The sequence below is a fragment of the Pteronotus mesoamericanus genome, unplaced genomic scaffold, assembly GCF_021234165.1.
Source record: "Pteronotus mesoamericanus isolate MK-2021 breed Mesoamerican mustached bat unplaced genomic scaffold, CSHL_Meso_final contig_256, whole genome shotgun sequence".
Lineage (NCBI taxonomy): Eukaryota > Metazoa > Chordata > Mammalia > Chiroptera > Mormoopidae > Pteronotus > Pteronotus mesoamericanus.
In genome coordinates, this window is record NW_026555108.1 from 4,585,727 (window position 1) to 4,612,483 (window position 26,757).

The 26,757-nt window shown below is 39.8% G+C and overlaps 1 protein-coding gene across 1 annotated transcript in view; it reads left to right on the forward strand.

Annotated features, from left to right (window-relative positions):
• Positions 1 to 26,757, forward strand: part of KIF4A (kinesin family member 4A) — a 103,639-nt gene that overhangs the window by 54,585 nt on the left and 22,297 nt on the right. Inside the window, exons 13-19 of the mRNA XM_054574211.1 lie at positions 4,819 to 4,875; positions 5,872 to 6,057; positions 16,398 to 16,501; positions 17,447 to 17,591; positions 18,329 to 18,439; positions 22,602 to 22,685; positions 23,193 to 23,306. Coding sequence (XP_054430186.1) covers positions 4,819 to 4,875; positions 5,872 to 6,057; positions 16,398 to 16,501; positions 17,447 to 17,591; positions 18,329 to 18,439; positions 22,602 to 22,685; positions 23,193 to 23,306 — 801 coding nt within the window. The remainder of the gene's footprint in view (positions 1 to 4,818; positions 4,876 to 5,871; positions 6,058 to 16,397; positions 16,502 to 17,446; positions 17,592 to 18,328; positions 18,440 to 22,601; positions 22,686 to 23,192; positions 23,307 to 26,757) is intronic.

A 26,757-nucleotide genomic window follows, 5' to 3' on the forward strand; every position in this document is an offset into this window, starting at 1 on the left:
CTAAGGGGTTATGGTTGGTTTTGTTCCATCTATACCCTCTTATTCATCATTCGGAAGCAGTAATATGTATGTAAATGCCTGGTGGTAATTCCTAGCTCTTGGGCAGAGGTTTCAATTTTACCAGAACAGTGACTCTCCACCCCAGTCTTGCCCAGCATTTTCTAGAGTTGTCAAAAAGCATATTACAAAATCATCTACACCTGTATTTTACTCTCAAGAGTCATTGAAAAAATACCCAGTGGTATTATGGGGAGAAGGTTCACGATGGCCGGTTCCAAGAAATTAAATAACTAAACTCCCAAAAGACTAGAAAGCACTGCTTCAGAGTAAGTTGTACTCTACAAAACTATCACGAGCAGTTTGAGATGACAGTTCATTTATCCAACCAACAGGCCACGGTAATTGAGAGCCTGGGCTGCAGAGCCATACAGATCCTGCTGTAAAGCCAGTCCTGTCCCTCACTAGCTGTGCACCCTTGCTAGGAACTGTATTGATACGCAAGAGGAAATCATTTAAGTGACCAATATTGAGGTCGAAGGCATTATTCAGCTGATGCACCCAGGGAGTGCCTACCATGCTCCAATCCTTCTTCGACTCGGGTAGTTACCTAGAGCTGGGCTCAGACAGCAGCTTCTGTTGTTAATTGCTCTGAAACTTTTAGGAGGGAGGCTGGTACAGTTTTCATGGCCCTTGACAAAGAATATCAGTGCAGTTCCATCCTGATACCTTTTCAGTTATTTTCCAGAATTGTTCTTGCAAGCCTTGTAGTTTGTTGGCTTGGGCAAGGTGCACGGGTAAGAGGCGACACAGAAAGTGGAAAGGGAAAGGGAGCAAGGAAAACAAGGGACCTTCTGTCATGTGTTTTAATCCTCTTACATTAGCAGTGTGAGCCAAGCATGCTGGGAGCACAAAGGAGGGAGTGGGTGACTAACTGCCTAGAAAATTCAGGAAGACAGCACAGAAGAAACTGGGCCCTTAAAAATGAGTAAGTTTGCCACATAAAGGGGAAAGGACAGTCTAGAGAGAGGAAAAAGATATATGCAAAAGCAACAAGGTATGAAAGTTTAGAACACGGTAAGAACTTCAGTGTGGCTGAAATAGGAAGCCAGAGAATGGCTATCAATCACAAGGTTAAACTTCACCATCTCTAATTCTACTTACGACAGTGAACCCCCCCCCAAAAAAAGTCGTTATTTTAAAAAATTGTGTATTTATTCTTACATATTTAAGCTTCAGTCACTGTCCAAGTACTCTCCACTTGATGCAATACACCTATCAAGACCCCCCCCCACTGTTCAAAACAGTTTTTGGACTTGTCAATTTGGATGCCTTTTAGTGCTTTCGCCAGTTTTTGTTTCACCTCTTCCGCGTTGGCAAACAAAAAAAAATGTCTGGGGAAACAAAAACAAGGTGCTCAGGTGAGATCAGATGAATGGGAAGGGTGGGGCATGGGGATCATGCTGTTTTCAGTCAAAAACTGTTTAACACTTAGCACAGTGTGGAGCAGGTGCGCTTGTAAATCACTCGTGAAATGGGCAAACAATGTCGTCTTCAAAAAAAATTCCCTGAAGCTGAACGCAGCCTCCCACAACAAGCCCCATGGGTACACTGATGCAGATGGGTTCCTAGGACACACATCCAGTGGGGGAAGCCTGTACTACAAGGGGCCCACCCTCTAGCAGAAAATTCTGGGTTCTTGGGGGTCCCCCCTCATAAGTATAGCTGGAACACCTAATGGATGAAAACCTTGTGTGAGCTTCCGAATTAAAATAACCTAGGCTGCAGAACCCTATGGGAGCCAAAGCTTCTAAGATCAGAAATGAGTGGCCCAGGGCACCATTGTTTATGGCCATGCCACCTCATTTCTGGTTCTTTGAGCCACATAGGGAAGGTGAAAAGGGAGACCCGTGGGACCAAGTTAATAAGAGAAGGCATAGCCTCAGTGAGGATCTAGCAATACGACTGGTGCCTGGCATGCCTATAAAGGAAGTTGCTAGTGGCGGCTGGCTCCGAGGAACTCTGTAGAATTGCTGTGTCTGCCACTAAAATTCACTTGGTACGTGCAGGAGGAGGGTGCTGACGATTGCCACAAGCTGATAAAGTCCCTGGCATCCTATCACTGTACAGTTAGGCAGAAGAAGTCCTTTTACCCATGGCTCCTGCTGGGCTCTTGAATCAGAGTTCTCCACGTCCATTGTTTGGAAACCCTCCCATCTACATATTTTTTTGAAATTATTCAACAGTGTACCCTGTGGCTTTTTATTAAGACTTACTATAGTGAAAGCAAAATGTTTCAAATGTAAGTGCTTGTGCCCTTCATTCTGGATTAAAGCTATTTTTATTTTAAGTGACGGGTGAACACCCCTCTTCTGTTATAAAGGCAACCATTGTTCCCAGACCTTTTTTCCTGGGGCTTTAAGCACTGAACTATACCATTTATTCCTTAAAATATAATTCAGGCAAACCCTCTTCTTGCAGTTACCTGTAAGGAAATGCACGCATTCTTTTCAGTTGGCTCCTGCAAGACCACTTCTATAAAAAGTATTTCACATGCCCTGTAATGGTATTGCCTACAACCTACAAGCACAGATTTCATTTTGGACAGTGTTGCTGGTTAATGTGTCTCCCTGTACCCTAGCCTTGTTCCCCTCATCATCGCCTTCAGCAAATCATGTCTTGTTACCTTACGAAAAGTTCTCACCATGGACATGGACAACAGGGTGGGGACTGACTGTAGGAGTAGGGCGGGGCAGGGGAGAGCAATGGGGGAAAATTGGGACAACTGTCATAGAACAATAAAAAAATTAAAATTAAAAAAATGTGTAAAGAAAAACCAGTTCGCAGGTGCAGCCTTAGAAGGAGGGAGAAAGAGGCTGTTAGAGCAGAATAAGTTCTGTTGTTAGGTATTTACATTGAAGATTATGAAGGCAGAAACCTGCCATGTTCATGTAGAACATGTCACCAAAGCTCAAACCTTAGCAGGGTAGAATTCCACTGGGCCAAAAGGTAAACCCACAGGAACAACACATCTTCTTTAAGGATTAACCTTTCTTTGATCCTGACCCTCTGGAAGGTACTAGAAAAAGTCTCCAAAAGCCAGTGTTATAGGCCATACTAACCTAGACTAGGCCTGTAACTAGTCCTTTTACTGACACTTAAAACATGGGAGAGAGAAAAAGGGTAATTATTAACCTATAATATGCATATATTGAAGTGCTCTGGAGTTTTTTTTTAAAGAAGGATTTAGCATGTCTTGCTCTTAAAGAATCATCAGTATTGTAGATCATGATGAGAAAAGGTGTGGGAACACTGGTGCTGCCTTTGAATTCTCTTTGAATCTCACTAGTTGAGAATTTCTGGGCAGAATAAGGGAAATGCTTTATAAACAGCACGAAGGACCTCTTCACTCCTCACCTTACAGGTACTGAGATTTAGGTTTCAACACTGTAATGCTTCTCCAGGCTGGTGCATACGCTGCACGTGCTAACCCTAAATTCTTTCCTTTCTGTAGAGCCAATAGCTCTTTCACCCATGACCTGCTTCATCATGGGACTTCCTGGAAATAATCCTTTCTTCCCAGGGCTTTGCAGAAGCACTGAAACAGAAGTGGTAATCCATAGGTTGCAGTGCCAAATAAAGCCTAAGTTCCACCGGGGAGAACTAAGTGAGCTCGTTCAGGTGATAGCCTGTAAACAAATTAATCATAATAAGTGGTTTCAGAGTTCCCTTCTAGGTGGTGTTCCAATGCTCCAAAAAGGAGTTTGCACTCCTCTGGGAGGGAGTTGGTGCCTCCCCTTTTTCTCCACTACCTGGAGTAGCTGCATATGATTGATTCTTATGTGCAAGAGGAACAGAGGCTGCAGTTTGTTTGCCTGACTTCATGGGCACATTTTTCTGGTGTATCCACTATGGCATTTATTTCCTTGGAAGGTAGGCTCTTGCTACCTTGACTGACTATATGATAAAAATCAAAACTAACCCTTTCCCTGACCAGTGTGACTCATTGGATTGGGTGTCGTCTTGTAAACTGAAAGACTGCTGGTTCAATTCCCAGTCAGGGCACATGCCTGGATTGTGGGCCAGGCCCCTGGTCACGGGTGTGCGAGAGACAGTCGATCGATGTTACTCTCCCTCTTTTTCTCCCTCCCTCCCTTCCTTCTCTCTAAATCTAAATAAATAAAGTCTTTTTTAAAAAAGGAAAAGAAAAAAACCTTGATTCTGTTCACTTTTCTGTGGCATTGCCTTTATTTGATGATACATCTGTTCTTAGTATGGTGTGTCCATGAGGACTGGCTTGACCTGTATATTATAAGGGTAGACTTAGTGGTAAAAACATAAAAAGGAAGGGTGGAGTCTATACAGTGGCTTACACATTGGCCTCTTGGAATGGTTAAGTGTTTCACGCTGACCCAGTGACCTCTGGCTAAGCAGGAGAGGTACAATAAATACAGGATGGGGAAAAGAAGGTTTACAGTTGTCCGTATGGAAAATAATGCAATAATTAATAAACAATACAAGAATAAACTCTGGTTCGTGTACTCATAACTGTAGACCTACTTTTGCCTCACCCTACATGTAAGGTGTCCTAGGACCCTGTTTTTTACAAACTGCACAATCGACCTCTATAAAGAAGACAAACTCTCAAGAGGTGGGAAATGGAAACATGTGGCCGTTGGAGTGTATGTGCCTACAAAAGGGTTCAGCACCCTAAATGGTGTCTCTCTGCACTTGACAAAAATTAAAGAGGCAGTACAAAATCCACTAGTACGCTTCACTTCAGGACCTTTCCCAAAACTGAAACATCATTTGTCATTGCAGGATGAAACTGTGGCTTGCATGACTGCAGCCATTGATACTGCAGCGGAACCAGAAGCTGTAAGTAATTGGCCCCTTTGTGTAGAAGCAGGAGCTCTAACTGTGCCATTGCCTCTCATTTATCACTCAGCTGAGGGAGAGAGCCCCTGATTGCTACCATCCTCCATAGCATGGCTTGGCAATCCAGAAATCTTGAGTATAAATCTCAGCTTTGTCAAATCCCTAACTTGGATAGGCTCCATCTCTAACAATAAACTGGTCATGGGTGGCAGGGCTTCTGAGATATGTCATTTTCCACATTTGCAGCATGGCTTACTGATCTCCTGTTAGATGCTAGTGTTCTGCATCAAGTCTCTAGCAAGTTAAAATGAGGAAGGGAACAAATTAGGAAAGTATGGCAAGGTCAGAAAAGCATTAGAAAAGAAATGGAAAAGATTTTTTTTTCTCCCCTCGGCATACTTTTCTATGTATGGGATAGTTAGGAGCTAAAAGAACCAAAGAGAATATTTTGAGTATTCGCGTGGCAAGAGTAGATAAAACATATTAGATGTTGGCTGAGGGTTACCGAGCAAAGTCAAAATGAAAGGCTGGACAATGGTTTGCTCGAGACAGCTTTTTCTTCCTAAAGCAAATATATATTATATCGGTAGTTTTCGTACTCTGAAAGAAGATGGGAGATAAATCAGGTGCCAGAGGTCAGCTCTGTGAGACAAATGAAGCCTCCTCTCCATTTCCAGAGCCCTCTCTCCTCTAAGGACCCCTCAGAGTGAGGTAAAGGTGGGAAGTGTTGGCCTGGTCACTAAAGAAACGAGCAGGAAACTTAGTTCCTTCTAAAAGGGTCAGTTAAAGGATATAAGATATAAGATGCTTGTGTAAGCAGGGAAATAGCCTAGCTCAATTCATTTCACATATTTAAAGTAAATGCAGAAGAAGCCACAGTTTTGAAAGAGCAGAGGTGCTGGTGATGGAGAAGTGGCTGTGAGACTCGATGAAGCAGCGCGCGAGGAGCTCCGATTGCTCGTTTCTCTTACAAGTCATTGCCCCGATCTTTCCCAGCTCGCGGAAACCTGTCCACAGACCAGCAGATCTTCCGATGGCTTTACCACTCAACATGCTCTACGTCAGGCTCAGATGTCTAAGGAGCTGGTGGAGTTGAATAAAGCCCTTGCACTGAAAGAGGCCCTGGCCAGGAAGATGACTCAGGATGGCAGCCAACTGCAGCCCATTCAGTTCCAGTACCAGGTAAAATCTGTACCAGAGCAGCCTTCGTTAAGGGCTACCCTCTGTCTTTCGTCATAAATCACGATGATGACAAGACAACATAATGTGTGTGGTACATCTGGAGTTGTACTGTTAGTTAAGAAAAGGAGAGGAAGGGACTAGTTAAAGGGCATGCATGAATGACCCATGGACATGGACAACAGCGTGGGAATTGACTGTGTGAAGGTGGGGGGGGCGGTGGGATGGGTGGAGGGGGGCAAAGGAGGGAAATTGGGACAACCGTAATAGAATAACAATAAAAAATCTAAAAAAAAACCCAAAAATACATTCAGGATAGAGAACCTGTCATTCTGTTCTATTTAACTTAATGCCTTACCTTCTACAGTAGATTTTAATATGGTTTGATAATGTTATAATAGAAATGGTGCCTACTTGGAGAAATTTTGTTCTAATGACTATGCTGGGATTCTGCGAAAGGTCCATGGCCTGAGTTAGAGTGTCAGTTAGGAAGGGATTCCTAGTGGATAGCACGTGTCTTGTCAAAAGGCTAAACTGTTTTTCCTAGTCGTAGTTCGAAGTGGCTCTTTCTCATGAAGATGATTTCTCTTTACTTAAAGGCAAGTCTTTGGCTTTCAGGTTATCCACAAAGCTCCCCTTACTCTACACCTTATTTTTCCTTGTAGCTCGGTATCTCCCATCCACAACGAGATGTTAGCAGAGCTGGCAGGAGGAACAGTGCGTTGTTTTCCCATCCAGCTATCGCCCTGAAGTCCTATATGCTGGTATCAAGAAACCCCTGTAGCGCTCATGCATTTTCACCACCAGCTCCCCTAAATTTTCACATTAAAAACAAGAAAAGTGTATTTTACTAAATGATTTTTGCTGCTTTTCCCCGCTAGGGTAGAGGTTGCTTCTAAAGTAATAACTGAGTTGCCAACAGAAGTTTTATTTCCTTTTTATTATCACAGACTTATTTAACTTTTTTAAAAGTAAATTTATTTTTGGCAAACAAGTGCACGTCTATCATTTTTAAAAGTCGAATAGTACAATACTCAGAAAAACAAAAGCAATCTCCTACTCTACCGCCTTCTCCCTTGTTCCCTAGACTTATACTTTAAGTTCTTTAAGCTGTTTCTTTTGACATTTGCCTCAGTATTTCTAGATAAGAGTTGGTAGTATAATAATGTTAATTCAAAATTTTTAAACATTATCAATTCAATTCCCACTATGGAAGAGGGGGCTATAGCTCTCTTATACCGCCACCCATGCACAGTCTCAGCTCTGTCTTTCAAAATGGTAATATCACAGTGTTTGATTAAATGAATATTTAGTATTTACGTTTTTGATTATGTAAATGTTTTGCAGCTGAGCCACATAGCGTAATGATTGCATTTCCTTTCCTGTCTAGCCTTTTGTGTATCCTCCAGTTAATAACCTCATTTTTTTTTAATTTATTTTTTATTTAAGTATAGTTGGTACACAATATTGTATCAGTTTCAGGTGTACAATACAATGATTTGACATTTTTATAATACTTTACATCGTGTTTACCCCACTAATTCCAGTCATCATCTTTCACTGTGTAAACTTATCACAATATTATTGCCTGTATTCCCCTTCTCTTATTCACCTATCTTCCCTCCTCCTTCTAATAACCATCCCTTTGGTCTCTGTTTCCATGACTCTGTTTTTGTTTTGTTTTGCTTATTTGTTTGCTTTTGTTTTATTTTTAGATTCCACATATAAGTGAAACAATTGCTGAATAATATTCCACTTTATAGGTTGTGTGTGTATGCGTGTGTGTGTGAGAGAGAGAGAGAGAGGGAGGGAGGGAGAGAGAGAGGGAGGGAGGGATGGAGGGAGAATCAATCACATTTTTCTCCATCAATGTGTGGTTGCATCTCGAATGCCCCCTGCTGGGGACCTGGCCTGCAACCCAGGCATGTTCCCTACACTGGGAATTGAACTGGTGAGCCTTTGGTTCTCAGGCCGGCTCTCAATCCACTGAGCCACACCAGCCAGGGCCAGACTGGTTTAATGTGGCATTTAAGGCCATTATCTCCTTATTAATTTTCTGTCTGGATGATCTATCCATTGAAGTAAGTGGAGAATTAAAGCCCCAACTATTGTAGCATTGTTAATTTCTGCCTTTATATCTATTAACATTTGCTTTATTTACTTGAGTGCTCCTATGTTGGGTGCATAGATGTTTACAATTATCATATCCTCTTTTTGTATTGACCCCTTTAACATTATGCAATGCCCTTTGTCTCTTTTTACCTCCTTTGTTTTGAAGTCTATTTTGTGTGATAGGAGTATTGCCACCCCAGCTGTGGGGTTTTTTTGTATTTTCTATTTGCATGGAATATCTTTCTCCATCCCTTTACTTTCAGTCTGTCCATGTCTTGATCTGAATGTCTCTCTTGTAAGCAGCATATAGATGGGTGTTGTTTTCTTATCCATTGAGCTACCCTATGTCTTTTGATTGGACATTTAATCCATTTACATTTAAAGTGATTATTGATAGGTATGTGCTTATTGCCATTTTGTTAATTGTTTTTGACTGTTTTTGTTGTTCTATGCTGTTTCTTCTCTTGATCTCTTTCCTTTTGATTAGTTGGTCTTCTTTCTGTTTTGATTGGATTCCTTTCTCTTCCTTATTTGTGTACTTTTGGTATGGTTTTGGTTTATGGTTACTATGAGGTTCATATATATCCATCTATATTTATAGCAGTTTATTTTAAGCTCATAGGTGTTTAAGTTCAATCTCATTCTAAAAGCAGTACATATTTACTCCCTGCCCTCTTTGATTTTTGATGTCATGTTTTACTGTATTTTGCCATGTATAATGCGCTCCTGTGTATAATGTGTGCCTGCGTTTTTGACCCAAACTTTCAGGGGAAAAAAATCTTTCATTTTAATTTTTTAATTCAATTATTTATTTATATTTAGAAACAAAACCAATTATCGTATTCCAGGGTATTATTTTGCATACAGATACCGTTATTGCTTTCTAGAATTACACTTTTAATGCATACACATAAATAAAAGAATTAAAAACATTTATATAGGTAAGGAATTGGTACTACCCATGTATAATATGCATACTTATTTTTCCCTCAAAAATTTGGGCAAAAAAGTGCACATTATACACAGCAAAGTGTGGTATATCTTTTTGTTTTGTGTTATTGTAGTTACAGTTAATTTTGCTACTATAGTCTTTTAACCTTCTCGTTAACTTTTTATATGGTTGATTATTGTAGATTTGCCTTTACCAGTGAGATGTTTTTCCTTTCCTGTATTTTGTTTATTTCTGGCTCTGGCCCTTTCTTTTCTGCATAAGCAAGACCTGATAACATTTCCTGCAAGGCTAATTTAGTTGTGGTGAACTCCTTTAGTTTTTTTTTCTTGTCTGGAAAACTTTCTCCTTCAATTCTAAATAATTTTGCTAGATACAGTATTTTAGGCTGTAGTTTCCTTTCTCTGAGCACTTTAAATATCTCCTGCCACTTCCTTCTGGCATATAAATTTGCTTCTGAGAGATCAACTGCATCTTTCGGAGTTGTCCTTGTCTGTGACTTGTTTTCATTCTTGCTGCCTTTATGATTGACTCTTTGTCTTTAACTTTTGCCGCTTTAATTAGAATATGTCTTGGTGTAAGTCACTTTGGGTTCATCTCGCTTGGAGCTCTCCGTGCTTCCTGGACCCGGATGTGTGTTTCCTTCCCTGGATTAGGAAAGTTTTCAGGTGTTATTTCTTCAAATATTCTTTCTGCCCCTTTCTTTCTCTCTCTCATCTCCTCTGGAATCCCTATAATGCAAACGTCAAGGCACTTGATGTTATTGCAGAAATCCTTGTTTATTGAAATTCTTTTTTTCATTTTGCTATTCTGATTGGATAATTTCCACTATTCTATCCCCCAGGCCGCCAATCCATTCTTCTATTTTAACTGATCTGCTGTTGATTCCTTCTAATACATATTTCATTTCAGCTATTATATTCTTCATCTCAGATTTGTTCTTTACACTCTCTCTTTGTTGAAGTGTCCTCTGAGTTTTTCAATTGTAGTGTCAAGTTTGTTGAGCATTCTTATGCCTGTTTCTTTGAATTCTTTATCAAGCAAAGTACTTACCTCTGATTCATTTGTGTTTTTCTCTAGAGTTTTACCTTGTTCCTTCATTTGGGGCATATCCTTGTATCTTGCCATTTTGATTGACTTTGTGTTTTTTCCTAGGAGTTGGGTGGAACGGGTATCTCTCCCAGTCTTGAAAGCTTGGTTTCTGAGTAGACCGTATATTGAATAGTTTGGCAGGCAGGCTGTGGCTGGGGCAGGTATGTGCAGGACCCGCCTGGTGTGTCACCCGGACTGAAGGGTGGGGTAGCTGGTGTGTGCTTGCTTCCTTGTCCTTATAATCTGGGCGAGGTTGCCTGGTGTTCATGGGGCTACCCCCAGGCTCTTGGCATACCCTACTGCTTTAACTGTCTGTGGTCCGAGCTGGGTCTGTGCAGGGTTGCTTTGTGAGCTTGCATCTCTAGACCCCAGGCAGCCTTGCCACGCCTCCCATTGGGGCAGGCTTATGTGTGCGCACCTCAGCACTTGGCTAGCTCTGCTCCCTTTCTGGGCAGTATAGCTCCTTGCATGCTCAGCTGCACCCGTCTCACTCCACAGGCAGCCCTGTGTGCATGCCCTGTTGCTTAAACTATCTGCAGTCAGGGCAGGGCCCCTCTCCCTGCCTGTGGCTCAGTGCCCTACTATCCCTGCCTTTTCTCCTGTTGGGTGCACGCAGCACTTTGACCTCTCTCCTGGGCGCGGACAGGAGCTCCTGCATAGGTGCGCGCAGAGCAGCTCCCTACTCACTGCACACAGAGCAGTCTGGTGTGTGGGTGCCGCAAACTTAATGCATGTAGCAGTGCCCCACTTATTCAGGTAGCAGTGCCCCACTATCTCAACACTTTCTCTGGACCGGGCAGTCCTGTGTGCGGGCCACCGCAGTATTTTTGCCAGCTCCCCACTCTTTCTAGGAGGGACAGCACCACATGAGCACACAGTAGCGCCCCCGCTATCTCTGTGCTTTCTTTGGACAGAGCAGCCCTGCAACGGGGTATGGCAGTGTTCTGTTGGCTCTGCACCCTGTCCAGGGAGCGGAACCCCTTGCGTGTGTAGCCCAGTGGGGGCACAAAGCAGTTGCACCTGCTGGGTCAATCTCTTGGTGGAGGGGCCCCTTTCGTACACGCTGTGGCACTCTCCTGTTTCTGCTGGGTCTCGCTCCAGAAGGGGTGAGTGGGGACGTGCTACGACACCCTGCAGGTCCGCCAGGGAACCCAAGTAGAGCAGTCCGGGTTCAGGGGAACCGTCAACAATGACGCTCCCCAGTTCCTCCAGTCCTGGGTGGTTTCCTCTCCTCCCAGAGAGCTCTGGTGATTCCCTGAACTTCTCTAGCCAGTCACTCTCTTGTTTGTTGTGCAGAGGCTATTCAGTTGGCCATCCATTTCTTCCTAGAAGACAGCCCTCCTGGAATCTCCTGTCCCAGTTTGCTTTCTCTAGGCCTGCTGCCCAGCCAGCAACCTATGACCATCATTCTGGGAATCTGCTTCACTTCTCGTATTTGTGTTGAAACAGATTCAATGTCTTCCTCCTTCCTGGGATACTCCTTTGTGTAGGTGGAGTCCAACTCTGATAGCTTTCTGAGAAAGTGTATGTAAAAGGAGTATGTTTTAAACAGTTGCATGCCTGCAAAGTTTTTTTGGTTGTTGTTGTTCTTACACTTGTTAGCTTGGCTGGGTTTAAAATTCTACAATGGAAATTTTTTTTCCTGAATTTTGAAGACTGCTCCATTGTCTTCTATTTCCAATGTTGCTGATGAGAAGCCCACCATAATTTGTGATGCTTTTTACTTGACCTGTACTTTTTTTTTCCTCTGGAAACTTTTAGGATCTTTTCGTTTGTCCCAAAGTGTAATTTAATTTTATAGTGACGTGCCTTGGTATGAGTCTTTTCTCATTTATTGGTCTTGGCTCTTGGTGTGCCCCTTCAATATAGAAATTTGTATTCTCCTTTAATGGAAGGTTTTTTCGTGTTATTTCTTTACTAGTCTTCTTTTTTTTCATGGATATAATGCTCATCTCTAAGGATAGAAATTAAATTTCATTGACTTATTTTCTTTCCTCTTTCTCCAAATTCCTTCCTTTAGTGTGTTTGTTTTAATCTTCCTTTCAGGTAAGAAACACGGCTCAAATTTCCAGTGATCCCTAGCTGTCCGTTTATATTTAACAGTGAGGCACTAAAAACAATAGGAAGTTGTGTATGTGTGGGTTTCTGTTGAGCTGATCAGTTTCTAATAAAGAAATCTTTCACTCATTCTCCTACCTGGAGTTATATGGGCAGAGTGGGGGTATGCCCTGTTTTTGGTAACCCAGAGAAAATAAAGGAGTTGGAGCCTCTCTAGTCATATACAGACTTTTTTTTTTAATCCTCTACCAGCAGGTGATACTTTATCCCTGCCTTCCACTATGTCCTCTGTCTGTGATATCAACCTGTCAGGTTGGCTCTGTCCGGAGAGGAAACCTCTGCTCCTCTCTGTGTTTCTGTGGTATAAATCGGTTTGTTTCTTCTTGCCATTTGTCCTATATGAGTCATATTTTAGCTTTTCCGCTCTGCTAACTCAGTTACCACTTACCCAACTGTTTTCCTTTTCCAAAATGTATTTATATCTTTTGACTTCTCTTTTCATCCTTGTTCATTTATACCCTTCTTTTAGGTCATTTTAGTGGGATTTCAGGAGGGAGCCAGTTAAATATGTAGCTCAATCCTTCATGTTAGCAGGACATAAAAAATGCAGCTCCCCACCCCACCCCGGTTGAATGTATTTTGGCGTTTTCAGAGTAAACAAAGGATTAATACTTAGGCTGAGCAATTATTCCTCTCTTCTGTACTCTTGCCTAGAAACACAGGGACATGTCCCCACAGTGTACTAATAGCTGTATGAGGAGGTGCTCTAATGATCTATAACTATAGTTGTAGTAAGATATTTCTCCTTTTATCCATTGAAATCAAACATACTTGAGCCCTGGGTGGTGTGGCTCTGTGGATTGAGTGCTGGCCTGTGAAACAAAGTGTTGCTGGTTCGATTCCCAGTCAGAGCACATGCCTGGGTTGGGGGCCAGGTCCCCAGTAGGGAGCATGTGAGAGACAACTACACATTGATGTTTCTCTTTCTCTCTCCTTTTCTTCCCCTCTCTCTAAAAAAATAAATAAAATCTTTTAAAAAACCATACTTGAGTGCTGAAAGCTAAAAGTTAAACAACATAAATGCTATACACCTGAATCTAATAGAATATTGAATATAAACTTTAATTGAAAAATAAAATTTAAATTATTTAAAATGGAATCTAAAAACGAGAAAATAAATTCTTAATATAAACAGTACTTTTTAAATCACTGTCTCTTTTTTAAAAGATTTTATTTATTTTAGAGAGGGGAAAGGAGGGAGAAAGAGAGGGAAAGAAACATTGATAGATTGCCTCTGATACACGCCCCTGCCGGGGACTGACCTGCAATCCAGGCATGTGCCCTGACCAGGAATCGAACCGGCGACCTTTTGGTTTATGGACTGATGCCCAACCACCTGAACCACACCGGTCAGAGCTGTCTGTCTTTTTCAAAGCAATATTTTTTTCTATCACTATGAAGCATTGCCATAATGAAGATTACCATGAGTTATAGTAGCCCAGGACTCAAATATTTGAATAATTCCTTTTGTGGAGTTGCTGAGACAATTACTGAATACATATGGCATATATAATAAAGACATACTGTTTTTTTTACCCCTCTGATTGGTACAAATTTGGAAGCCTGGTAGTAATATCAAATGTTAACAAGGGTACAGAGAAACATGTACTGTCATATGCGTATATAGCTAGTAAGAATGTGAATTGGAATAGCCACTTTGGAGGACAATTTGGTAGTATCTATTAAAATGAAAATGTGTATCCCCTATGATCCTGTAAATTCCACTTGTCTCTACTCTGGAAAAACCTGGCACATGTTCACAGAAGGCATGTGTAAGAATATTTCATTATGGCAAAAAACCAGAATGAGATAGATCTATATATGTACTGATATAAATAAATCTTGAAGACCAGGTTTTTTTTAAAAGGCAAGTTGCAGGATAATATATACATAAAGTGTAATTCTTTTTTTTTTAAAGATTTTATTTATTTATTTATTTTTAGAGAGGAGAAGGGAAGGAGAAAGAGAGGGAAAAAAACATCTATGTGTGGTTGCCTCTTGCGTGCCCCCTGCTGGGGACCTGGCCTGCAACCCAGGCATGTGCCTTCACTGGGAATCCAACTAGCGACCCTTTGGTTGACAGGCCAGCACTCAATCCACTGAGCCACTCCAGCCAGGGCTAAAGTGTAATTCTTTTTATCTTTAATATATTTCAATAGGTACACACACATACCTATATACACATTTGTATGTGTGTGTGTGTGTATCCACATTATATATTATTTTTACATCTATTTACATATAGTATATATTTTATATATTTTCTACAATATATTTATTAATAACATATATTCTATGCATTTACATATATGTATAAGTATCTGGAATATGTAAATACTAGAAAACTATCTGGAAAGCCTGCATTAAGCCAGTAACTGGTCACTTCTGGAGAGTGGACTGGAATTTTGGCAGGGGTGGGGACTTGCTCTTTATATGTATCAACTGGATTTTTTTTTTTACAAGAATGTCTTCATGTGTTAGTTCTATAAATATACACACATATACGTGTACATTATTGCCAGTTTAAATATGCAGGGTAACTATAAAGCAATGAGATCTATTCTTATCAATTGTAAAGAAGTGGCTCAGGATATTGCATGGAAAACAGCTTGTGCCTGTTTAGAAAGCTTCTCTGCTAAAGCCCCACCTAGTGCGCCTCTGCTTCTTCGTGTCATTGCAATGCTGATCTAGGGCCTGCATGTAGTCTTGGCTGTCAACCACTCTTTCACCCATTTTTCTCCAATCTTTTTTGGTTATGATAACAGGAAGGAATCTGTCCGTTGGGTTTTCCCGGTCTTCAGAACTAATCCGTTTCCTAAATGCGTGCAGGACTGCAGTTGCTGTTGAATACATGTTTGAAAGTTCTGAATATAGGGATGTTTATGCAGCTCTTTACAGTTTCTAAAATGTCTTTACTTTTTATCTTATTTGATCTTCCCAACAACCCTTTGACAATGTAAATCCTTTGTAAATGGTGTTGTTAAGTGTTTCAATAGATAGGGAAACTCATGTGTCCCCGAGACTGCCCCAGTTTTGACGATTCACCAGGAGGACTCACAGGACTCAGCATGTAGTCATACTCACAGCTAAGATTTATTGCAGTGAAAGGGTACAGAGCAATATCAGCAAAAGGCAAAGGCACATGGGGCAAAGTCTGAAGGAAACCCGTGGAGTCACACAGTATGTACCTAATTTTTCCAGCAGTGGATCGTGACGTGTGTGAACTGTTGTTTATCGGGGAGGTTTCCCTGAGCCTAGGAATCCAGGGTTTTTACCAGGGGCCAGTCAGGTAGGTCTTCTCTGCCCAGCACATACCAAAATTCTAGACTCTCAGAAAGAAAGCGTGTGTTCAGAATAAATCATAGTGTTCGCACAGTGAGCCACTTTTATCAGTTAGGGAATGGTGGGGACCCTACCAAAACTCGAGTTTTCCAGTCATGAACCAAGGACCACACTTACAGACAAACACCATGTGATCTCACCTATAAGTGAAACCTAATCAACAAAATAAACAGGCAAGCAAAATATAACCAGAGACGTGGAAATAAAGAACAAAGTGACAGTAACCAGAGGGAGGAGGGTAGGGATAACGGGGAAAGAAGGGGAACGGTAGTCAAGGAACATGTATAAAGGACCCCTGGACAAAGCCAATGGTGGGCAATGGGGACAACTGTAATTGAACAACAATAAAAAACAAAAACCAAAAAGGTAACAACAGCAACAAAAAAAGGACCAAACTTACAAGCAGGCCTTTTTAAAGATAGTAGTCTCACGCCTACTATCGTAACTCTATTCCGCCCAGAAACTAAAGCTAAAAGAGATGAAGTGACATTCCTTAAGATATTTGGGTTGTAAATACTGGAATCAAGGCTCAAGCCCAGACCTTTGGATTCCAAGTCCATACTTTTCCCACTACATAACATTAATCTTCATCAAATCAAGTACAAGTGTTTTTAGTGTGCAATTGAAGTGGTGAAATTGACTGCATAATTCCTTAAGACATGGAATGTTGAAGTGGTTTTCTTCCTGTGCCTTTAATGCTCTCTTCCTCTCTGACCTCTAACATTTGTAGGATAACATAAAAAATCTAGAATTGGAAGTCATCAATCTGCAAAAGGAAAAGGAAGAACTGCTTGCTGAACTTCAGACAACAAAGAAGGATGTCAACCAAGCCAAGTAAGAATAAAGTCAATAACTGTTACATCAAGTTCCTACTATGTATGAGGAGCTGTAGAGGAAGTGGAGAAGTGAAAGAGCCATTTCCTGCCCCCATGACATTTAAACTTTTGCTGGAGAACCTAAGAAAAAGAAAAGTTAGTTAATTGAGATTTTAAATAACATGTCATAGTGACAGTAAAATAATGCCATAACACAGCTTATGATTAGTAGCCAGATGCGTTTCTTAGGTAGTAATTGCTCTGTGAGTTCAGAGGCAGGAGATACCAGTTTAGGCTGGCGTGGTCTCGGAAGGCTGTATAAGGAGTTAGTGCTGGAGCTGGATTTTGGAAGATTATCAGACCTACCAGACAGCAACAATTTGTCCCTGCGCTGATGGTAAATTAGCTTGTGAATAGAATTAATGCCCAGGCTAGTAAATGGGAAATCAGCTTAGCCATTTCTTAGTTAAGAATAAAACCAAGACAGATAACCAGAATATCCTACCTTCCCTCAAACCTCTGCCTTAATCGCTCTTCTGTCTTCTTTTAACGCAGTGATTCCGTTATATCTATTGAGTGTAGGGGTCATGTTCTTAAAAGTTATGCTAATTAGTGTTCACTTTCTGTCTCATACTCAGTCATTATCAGAATTATTTCTTGCAGCTAAAGTGAAGTGAAATGGCTTCAAAGAACCATTTTTTTTTAAACACATAGTGGTGTGGGCGGCTATATTGAAGCAATCGCGTTGTTACATACTCATAAAAATTGTTCTTTGAGTCTGTATTAAGGCCCCATTATTGAGACAGTTTTGATTGTTTGGGTGGTATTCATATTTAAAGATGGCTATGTGACTGGTCACCTGTTTTATATATAACAGGGCTGTGAGCCTGGGACTCTAATACTATGTCTTCTGAAGTCAGGCTTTGCTGCTGCTAGTCTTCATTTCTACAGCATCTGTGTTTAGGTTGAGTGAGCGCCGCCGCAAACGTCTCCAGGAGCTAGAGGGTCAAATAGCTGATCTGAAGAAGAAACTGAACGAACAGTCCAAACTTCTGAAGCTGAAAGAATCCACAGAGCATACTGTCTCCAAACTGAACCAGGAGATACGGGTATTAAACTCTCACCCATGCATTTACCATTCTGAAACTTACAAACATAGGTGTTCCATTTGGAATTATACTATAGAGGTGTTTTCAGGGGAGAAAGTAGCAGACAGGGTCCTCATTTCAAGTGTGTGAATCTCCACAAATGTCCCATTTGCAGGACATTGTTCTAGCAGTCATCTAGAATCTGAATAACAAAACCCTTCTTTGACATTCAAAGTTTAATGTTAGATTCTCTGAAACCAAAAGACAAAGATACCTTAATATTGAGTGGTAATATCCTGACTGCCTTGCATGGTCATGTGAAATGATTTCATAAAGTAGTTGCAAAAATGACAGACACCTAGAGAAAATTTTCAGTTAATTGAGTGTTCAATTTATCTGCGAAGTAGTGGTTATAGGCCACTTGTACTGAGACCTTTGGATACAGTGGTTGCTAGGTGGATTTGTCCTTGAGGCTTACTAGATATTTCTTTGAAATCTGTTATATACCATGAATTTAGGGCTGGATTTAGCTTATAGGTACATTTTTGCTTTTATTCCTTCAGAGTATTTATTTGTATAGTCTATACTTGGAAACCCTGTGCAGGCATAACAAGGGGTATTGCAAGCTTGATCTGAAAATCTGTTGGCGGCCTCCTCAGCTTAGTTTTCACTCTTCTTAATGGTCAGGCTATCCATCTTCACATCAACCTAGAACAAATGCAGATGACTAATACTTCTACTGGGTTTTGTTTTCCCAGGTGATGAAAAACCAGCGGGTACAGTTAATGCGGCAGATGAAAGAGGATGCTGAGAAGTTTAGACAGTGGAAGCAACAAAAAGACAAAGAAGTAATCCAATTAAAAGAACGAGTAAGTAATGACACTCCTCAAAAGTAATAAACCCTTCTCTGGGCTGACTAACATGAAATCATTATCTTCAAATAACTGCTATCTCCAAAAAATGAGACACATTCATGAATTTAATAGCTATCTATTAATGTCTACTATGTGCAAGGTACTACCCACTAGATACCATGAAAAGTAGAAAGATGAGTAGTGTATGAATTCTGCCCTTGAAGAAAGCCTTGTTTGAGGGGAAGATGACACATAGGCATGGTTTTCTCCAATATAAGGAATAAAGAGATCTGTGCTTTACAAATGGCCTGAAACACCAAATTCAGAAAGGGAAGTGCACTTCCAGTTGGAGTGAAAAAGACAGTAGGTGAACAGGTCTTGAATAACATGGAGGATTTTGATAGAGATAAGGGCAGGCATTGCAGGTGGAGCAGCAGAAGATGACAACTTTGTAGGCATATTCAAGGAATGGCTAATTGTCCAGGTGGGATGGAGGATAGTAGCACAAGATTCCACTGGCAAGAGAAGTTGAGGCTGGATTGTTAAAGATCCAAGAAGCTGGAACTTTATTTGGTTAGCAGAGTAAAGATTTTTAAGGTTTTTGAAAAACAGAGTGGTATCAGCAAAGCACTGCTTTAGAAAGATATGTCTGGGAATAATGTGTAGAACACACTGAAGTATTGAGAAACCGGAAGCCAGAGCACAAGTTAAGAAGATGTATCTTCCAGAAAGATATTAAGGGCCTAAATTAGAGTAGTAGCAGTGTTCTTGGAAAGGAGATCGATTTAGAGACATTTTTAGAATTGGCCAAAATGTGATATGTTGGGTCAAGAAATAAGGAGAGAAGTACTTCAGAATAGTAGCACGCAAGAGCTTTGTGGGCTCTGCTCAGTAAGAGAAGTACAACTGCTAAAATTTATGAAAACAACCATTAAAAAAATCTGGGAATTGTCCTAAGGACATACAGAAAATAAACAATTATTCAAGGAACTCTGCTAAATCTCAGTAAAAGCAGCAAGAGTCTGCAGCATTTGAACCACCACCCACCCACTCCCTCCCCTTAACCCCCAGCCTCCAGTGTATGGCTGTGGTTTCTTCTGTTTCATCCCCCATCAGCTCCATGTTGCTGAAGCTCCGTTTCACGCAGGAGCAGCCAGGAGGTCTGGGTACCCCTTTTTCCACAGCCCCCGCACATAGGCTGACAACTCCGCCCCTGCTGCACAAGGCCAGGAATACTGGGGCCTGATTGCCCCAGCCCATCTAACCATAGGGTGTAGGTTCCACGTCAGGAGAAGCAAGCCAAGAAAAATAATGTCTACTGTCCCAGCACAGCATCCTACTTAGAACAGCAACGTCACTCAGAGAAGCGGGCTGCTGTCCCCGCCCCCAGGTCGTGAGCTGGCAGAGGCAGGCCATAGGAACAGCGTAGGATGGTGCCTTCCGAAAGGGCACTGACTTCATTCAGGGAAAGAGTTTGGCGAAGTTAGACCCTAAAGGCGCTGTCAACCAAGAATCTTATAGACAGCAAAGTTTTCTTTCAAAATTGAAGGCAAAATTAAGACATTCCCAGCTAGACAAAAGCCAAGATCTATATTACAAGAAATACTAAAAGACTTTCAGACTGAAAGCAAAGCAAGTGATACCAACAGTAATTTGACTGCGCGCCTGTGCACACAGACACACACACATACACACAAAACAAAAACAGAGTGTCAATAAAAGTATTCCGTGGGTAATTCTAAAAGAGTATAATTGTATATTACTTTTCCTTTCATAACTGATTTGAAAGACAATTGTATAAAATGATAGGTATGCAATTGTATTGATGGGCCTATAATATAGCTCAGCTTGTTTAAAAGATATAAATTATATAAAGTGATAATCATAATGTATTTTGGGGTTATAGATATAATATGCATAACAATAATAGTACAAAAAGGGAAGAGAGAACGGAGCTATACAGGGATAACATTTCCATATCTCACTGGAATTTAGTTAACATAAATCTGAAGTAGATTCTTATAAGATGTTTATTATAAGCACTAGAGTAATTACTAAGAATATAACTCAAAAATATAGTGAAATAATCATTGAAGTAATTAATATGCTATATTGCAAAAGATTCATATTCGCTTAATGTAAAAAGGCCGTGAAGGAAGAATGAAGGAACAAAAAAGATAAAAGGAAACAAAAAGGAAACTTGAAAACATAAATCCAGACATATCAATAATTATATAATCCGAGTGGGTAAAACAATCTCATCAAAAATCAGAGATTGTTGGTCTGAATTTAAAAAACCCAAGATCTATAACAAGATATGCTGTCTTCAATAGACAGCATATCTTTGTTATGGGTTCAAAGATACAAATAAGTTGAAAGTAAAAGGATGGAAAATGATCTACCATTCACACATCAACCATAAAAATGCTGAAGTGACTATACAGACAAAATATACTCTGGAATACAAAATGATACTAGAAATAAAAAGGAACATTTTATAATAATGAAAGAGTCAATCCATCAGGGAGATATAACAGTTATACAAATATGTACCTAACAGAACCCCAAAATACATGAAGCAAACACTGACCAAAAAGAAGGGTAAAATAGACAAATCAAAAATAATATTTGGCTATTTCAGTACCCCACTTTCAATAATAGATAGAACAACTAGGTACAAGATCAGTAAGGATATGAAAGACTTCAACAATATAATAAGCTAACTAGACCTAACAGACACCTATACTCCAACCAACAACAGCAGGCTATATATTCTTCTCAAGTGCACATGGTGGATTCCCCAGGATAGACCATATGTTAGGCCATAAAACATGCATAAATAAATTTAAAAGGATTGAAATAATACAAAGTATGTTTTCCAACACACTTAGGAAATTTACAAATCTGAGGAAATGAAACAATGCACTCCTAATTAAATAATGGGTCAAAGAAGAAATCACAAGGACAACTTGGGATGAACAAAAACAGAGACAACATACCAAAACTTATGGGATGCAGCCAACAGATTCTTAGAGGGAAATTTATGGTTGTAAATGCCATATTAAAAATGAAGAAAGATCTCAAACCAATAAGCTAGCCTTCTACTTTAAGACACTGAAAAAAGGAAGAACAAACTAAACCAAAGCTAGCAAGTGGAAAGAAATATTGTATTAAAGGTTAGGGTAGAAATTAATGAAATAGAGGATAGGAGAACAATAGAGCAAATTGATAAAACCTAAAGTTGGTCCTTCAAAGTGATCAACAAATACTGACAAATTTTTAGGTATGCTTTGTGAGAAAAAAAGAAAGAAGATTCAAATTACTAAAATTAGGAGTGAAAGAAGGGCCATCACTACTAATGTTTCAGAAGGAAAAGAGTGTAAGGGAATATTATGAAAACCCTGTGCCAACAAATTAGAAAGCCTAGATGAAATGGAAAAATTCTTGGAGAGATGAAAACTACCAAAACTGAATAAGAAATAGAAAATCTTTACAAACCTGTAACAAGAGATTAAGTTAGTAGTTTAAAACTTCCCAGAAAGAAAAGCCCAGGCACAGATGGCTTCACTAGTGAGTTCTATCAGACATTTAAAGAAGAAATAACACCTTTTGCCACAGCATGGGTGAACCTGGGGATTATTACACTAAGTGAAAGAAGCCAGTCAGAGAAAGACAAGTACCATATGATCTCACTCATATGTGGAATCTAATGAACAAAATAAATAAACAAACCAAAGAGAAAAACAGGCATGGATACATGGAACAGACTGAAAACTGTCAGGGGGGAGGGGGTCTGGATGAAAGAATAATTAGCCAAAGAACATATATGTATGACCCATGGACACAGACAACAGTGTGGTGATAGCCAGAGGGAAGGGGAGACAGGGGCTGGGTGGAGGCAGGCAAAGGGAAGGAAAATGGGGACATCTGTGATAGTGTCAGCAATAAAAATAAAGAAAAAAAAGAAACAATAGTAAAAAAAAAAAGTAGATTTCATTTCCTTTGGATATATACCCAATAATGGGATTGCTAGGTTTTGCAGTAGTCCTATTTATAATTTCTTGAGGAATCTTCTTTTTCATAATGACTATACCATTGAAAAACTCTTTAGTTACATTATAAGGTTTTATTTTAGCAAGCTGAATAGCAATTAAAAGTCTGATTCATTTCTTCTCAGGACCGAAAGAGGCAATATGAGCTGCTCAAACTCGAAAGAAACTTCGAGAAACAGTCTAATGTGCTTAGACGTAAAACTGAGGAGGTAAGAAAGTTCAATCTTCTAAGTCAAGTGTATTGCTTAGATGCTGGCAAAGTAGTATCCTTTAAGTGAGCCAATGTCCTCACAAACCAGGGGTGCCAATCTTGACCAGAAATTCCGAAGTCTTGGCCCCTGTTTATGTCAGGAACTGTGAGCAGATAACCTGATAAAAATGATACTATTCACATAAGGTGTTTTTTCCTAATTGGACTTGCTTCTTTCTAAAACATCACAGAATAATATTGGTATGTGACATTTCCAGATGCTTTCAAGTGTGTGGTACTTTCTTGAAATGTGTACCGCCCCTGGGCTCTCACGCAGGACCTGTTGACCAGTTACCGGCTTTAGAACCTAGGAGAGATGCACATTTGACATGGTGACTTAGAAACTGGGTTCCTATGGGAACTCAAACCATAGACTCTTTTCTTTTTCTTTACTAATATGCTGGAAATTAGAATGTTCTTCTTTTTATCCTTCAATTCAACATGACTGTGAGCCGTTTTTATTTAGGCAGCAGCTGCCAACAAGAGGCTCAAGGATGCTCTGCAGAGACAACGGGAAGTTGCAGATAAGCGGAAGGAGACTCACAGCCGTGGAATGGAAGGCACCGCCGCACGAGTGAAGGTATGGACAGTTTGAACAGCCATTTCTCTATTGTGTATTGAGGATAAGTGAACATGGGAAATAGCTTCGTTTTCATTTAGAAGAAAGCTGCAAAATCTGAAGGCCGCTCTGAAAGCCTTATTACCTAAAGCTGTGAATATATGAGTGGTTGTCAAAGACCAAGAGTAGACAACCCTTTTTACCCCTGCCCCTGTTGAGGTTCAGTTAATTTTTGGACAGTGTTATTGAGGTATAATTGACCTACTGGAAAATGTACATATTTAAAGTGTACAAGTCAATAAGTTTTGACACAGTTATGCACCCATGAAATTACCACAACCAAGATAACGTCGACGTCCATCACAACCAAAACTTGGTACCCTTTGTAATCCCTCCCTCCCCTCCTTAGGGCACCCTGACAGGGGACTAAATCTGCAGCCCTTCTACCCGCCACCTCAACGTAACCATTCGTCAGTTTTCTGTCATTATATATCCATTTTCATTTTCTAGAATTTTATAAAAATTGAATCATACAGTATTTTTTCTGGCTTTCATTCAACATAATCAGTTTGAGATTCATGCCTATGGTTGTGTTTATCAATACTTCTTTCCTTTTTTATTGCTGAGTGGTATCCCCTTCTATAGATATACCACAGGTTTTCAAAAAATACTTTATGTATTTATTTTTAGAGAGAGGGTAAAGGAGGGAGAAAGGGAGAGAAACATCCATGTGTGAGAGAAACATCAATCGGTCACCTCTCGTACACCCCCGGATGGGGACCTGGCCCACAACCCAGGTATGTGCACTGACTGGGAATCGAAGTGGCAACCTTTCGGTCCACAGGCTGCCACTCAATCCACTGAGCCACCCTGGCCAGGGCACATACCATAGTTTTTTTTAATTAATTCACCTATTGATGGACTTCTGTTTCTAGTTTTTGACTACTACAGATATTGTACTGAACATTCATGGACAAGTCATTGTGTGCATACATGTTTTTATTTCTTTGAGTAGAAAATCTAGGAGTGGAATGGCTGTCTCATATAATAGGTGTGTGTTTTAACTTTTTTGTTGTTGTTTATAAACAACAGAAATTTATTCCTCACAGTTCTGGGGGCTGAAAAGTCCCAGTTGAAGGTGTTGGCAGATTCAGTTTCTGGTGAAGGCCCATTTTCTGGTTTACAGCTAGCTGTCTTCTCCCGCGGTGTTCTCACATGCTAGAAGAGGATGCATTTTTAACTTTTAAGCAACTGCCACATTGTTTTCCAAAGTGATCGTACCATTTTACATTCCCACTAACAATGTATGAGGCTTCCCGTTGCCATACTTTCCTGACAATATGAAGTTTGAATATGGTCAGTCTTTTAAATTTTAGCTATTCTAGTAGAAGGGTAGTAGTAGTACCCCATTGTGACTTAGTTTTCATTTCACTAATGACTAATGATGTGGAGCACCTTTTCATGTGCATATTTGCCATATATGTTTTATGAAATATCTGCTCAAATCTTCTTCCTATTTTTAATTGTCTTTTTTTTGTTACAATTCTTTATATACTCTACATATATTCAACAAAGAACTTTTTAAAAACATTTTATTCACTTAATTTAAAGATTTCATTTATTTTTAGAGATAGCGGAAGGGAGGGAGAGCAAGAGGGAGAAAAACATCAGTGTGAAAGAGAAACATTGTTCAGTTGTTTCTCTTACACACCCTGACAGGGGACTAAATCTGCAACCCAGGCACGTGCCCTGACTAGGAATCGAACTGGTGACCTTTGACTTTGTGGGACAATGCCCAACCAACTGAGCCTCACCAGTTATGGTGCCTTTTAGTTTTTTAACGGTATCTTTTGAAGAACAAAGCTTTAATTTTGATGCCGTCCGATTTATTGACATTTTTCTTTTATACTTGAAAGGCTTTTGTGTCCTATTTAAGAAACCTTTGCCAAACCCAAGGCAACTAAGATTTCCTCCTAAGTTTTCTTCTAGAAATGACATAATGTTAAGCTTTATCTTTAGGTCTATGGTTCATTTTGACTTGACACCTCCGTCAGAGTCAGTTGTTCGTAAGTCAATTTCTAGATTCTCCCCCATTGATCTACATGTCTATCCTCGATTACACTGGGTTTATAATAAATCCCGAAATCAGGTAGTATAATTTCTCTAAAGTTGTTATTCTTTTTCAGAATTGTTTTGTGATAACTAAGTCCTTTGCATTTCCATATAAAATCTAGAAACAGCTTATCAATCTCAATTTACAAAACGTCTGCTGAGAGTTTGATTAGGACTACTTAGAATTTATAGATATATTGGAGGAGAGTTTACATCTTAACAATATTGGGTCTTTTGATCCATGAACACACTACACCTCTTCATTTATCTAAGACTTCTGTTTCCCTCAGCAGTGTTTTCATTTTCAGTGTGCAGGTGTTGCACGCTTATCAAATAATATCATATATTTTTATGATATTAGAAATGATTTTTTTATTTCATTTTCCAACTGTTTGAACACACTTACTGGTTCTTGTAGCTTTTTTGTAGTCCTTAGGAATTTGCATATAAACAGCATTGTGCCAATAGGGACAATTTTATTTATTTCTATTCACTCTGTGTGCCTTTTTAAAAACTTTGTCTTGTTTGGCACTTGTCAAAACCTCCAGGAAAATATTGAGTAGGTGAAAGAAGACATCCTTGCTTTGTTCCCAATCTTAAGGAAAAAGCATTCAGTCTTTCACCATTAAGTATATTGGTTGTAGGGTTTTTGTCTATGTTCTTTTTCAGTTTGAAGAAGTTCCTGTCCCTGTTTTGCTGAAAGTTTTTATCATGAATGGATGCTGGAGTTTTTTCAGAAGTTTTTTCTGAATCCTATTGAGGTGCTCCTCTGTTTTTTTTTCTGTTTTTCTTCTGTTAGGATGGCAAATCAGTTGATTTTTTTCCAATTTATTTTATTAAGGCATAACTGACCCATAGTAAGATTTACCCTTTTTAAAAATGTACAGTTCTGCCAGGGGGGTTTTATAACACATACAATTATATCGCCACCCCCACAATCAAGATATAGAATAATTCTATTATCCCCCAATTTTCCCTCTACCTCTTTATAGTCAACTCCTCCCACATCCCTGGCCCTTGGCAAACACAAATTTGTATTCTGTCATTATTACTTTCCCTTTGCCTCAATGTCATAAAAATGGAAACACAGTATGGCCTTCTTCACTTAGCATAATGCATTTGAGATGATTTGTCCATGTTGTTACCTGCATCAAAAGTTTGTGCCCCTTTTTTTGGCTGAGTAGTATAGTATTCCATTGCATGGATATCCCACAGTTTATCTGTTTACCTGTTAAAGTATATCTTGTTTTTTTCCTAGTTTTTGGTGATTATGAATAAAACTGCTATAAAAACATTCACATGTAGCTTTCTATGTAAACATAAGTAATCATTTAATTTGGGTAAATATAACTGGAGTGGG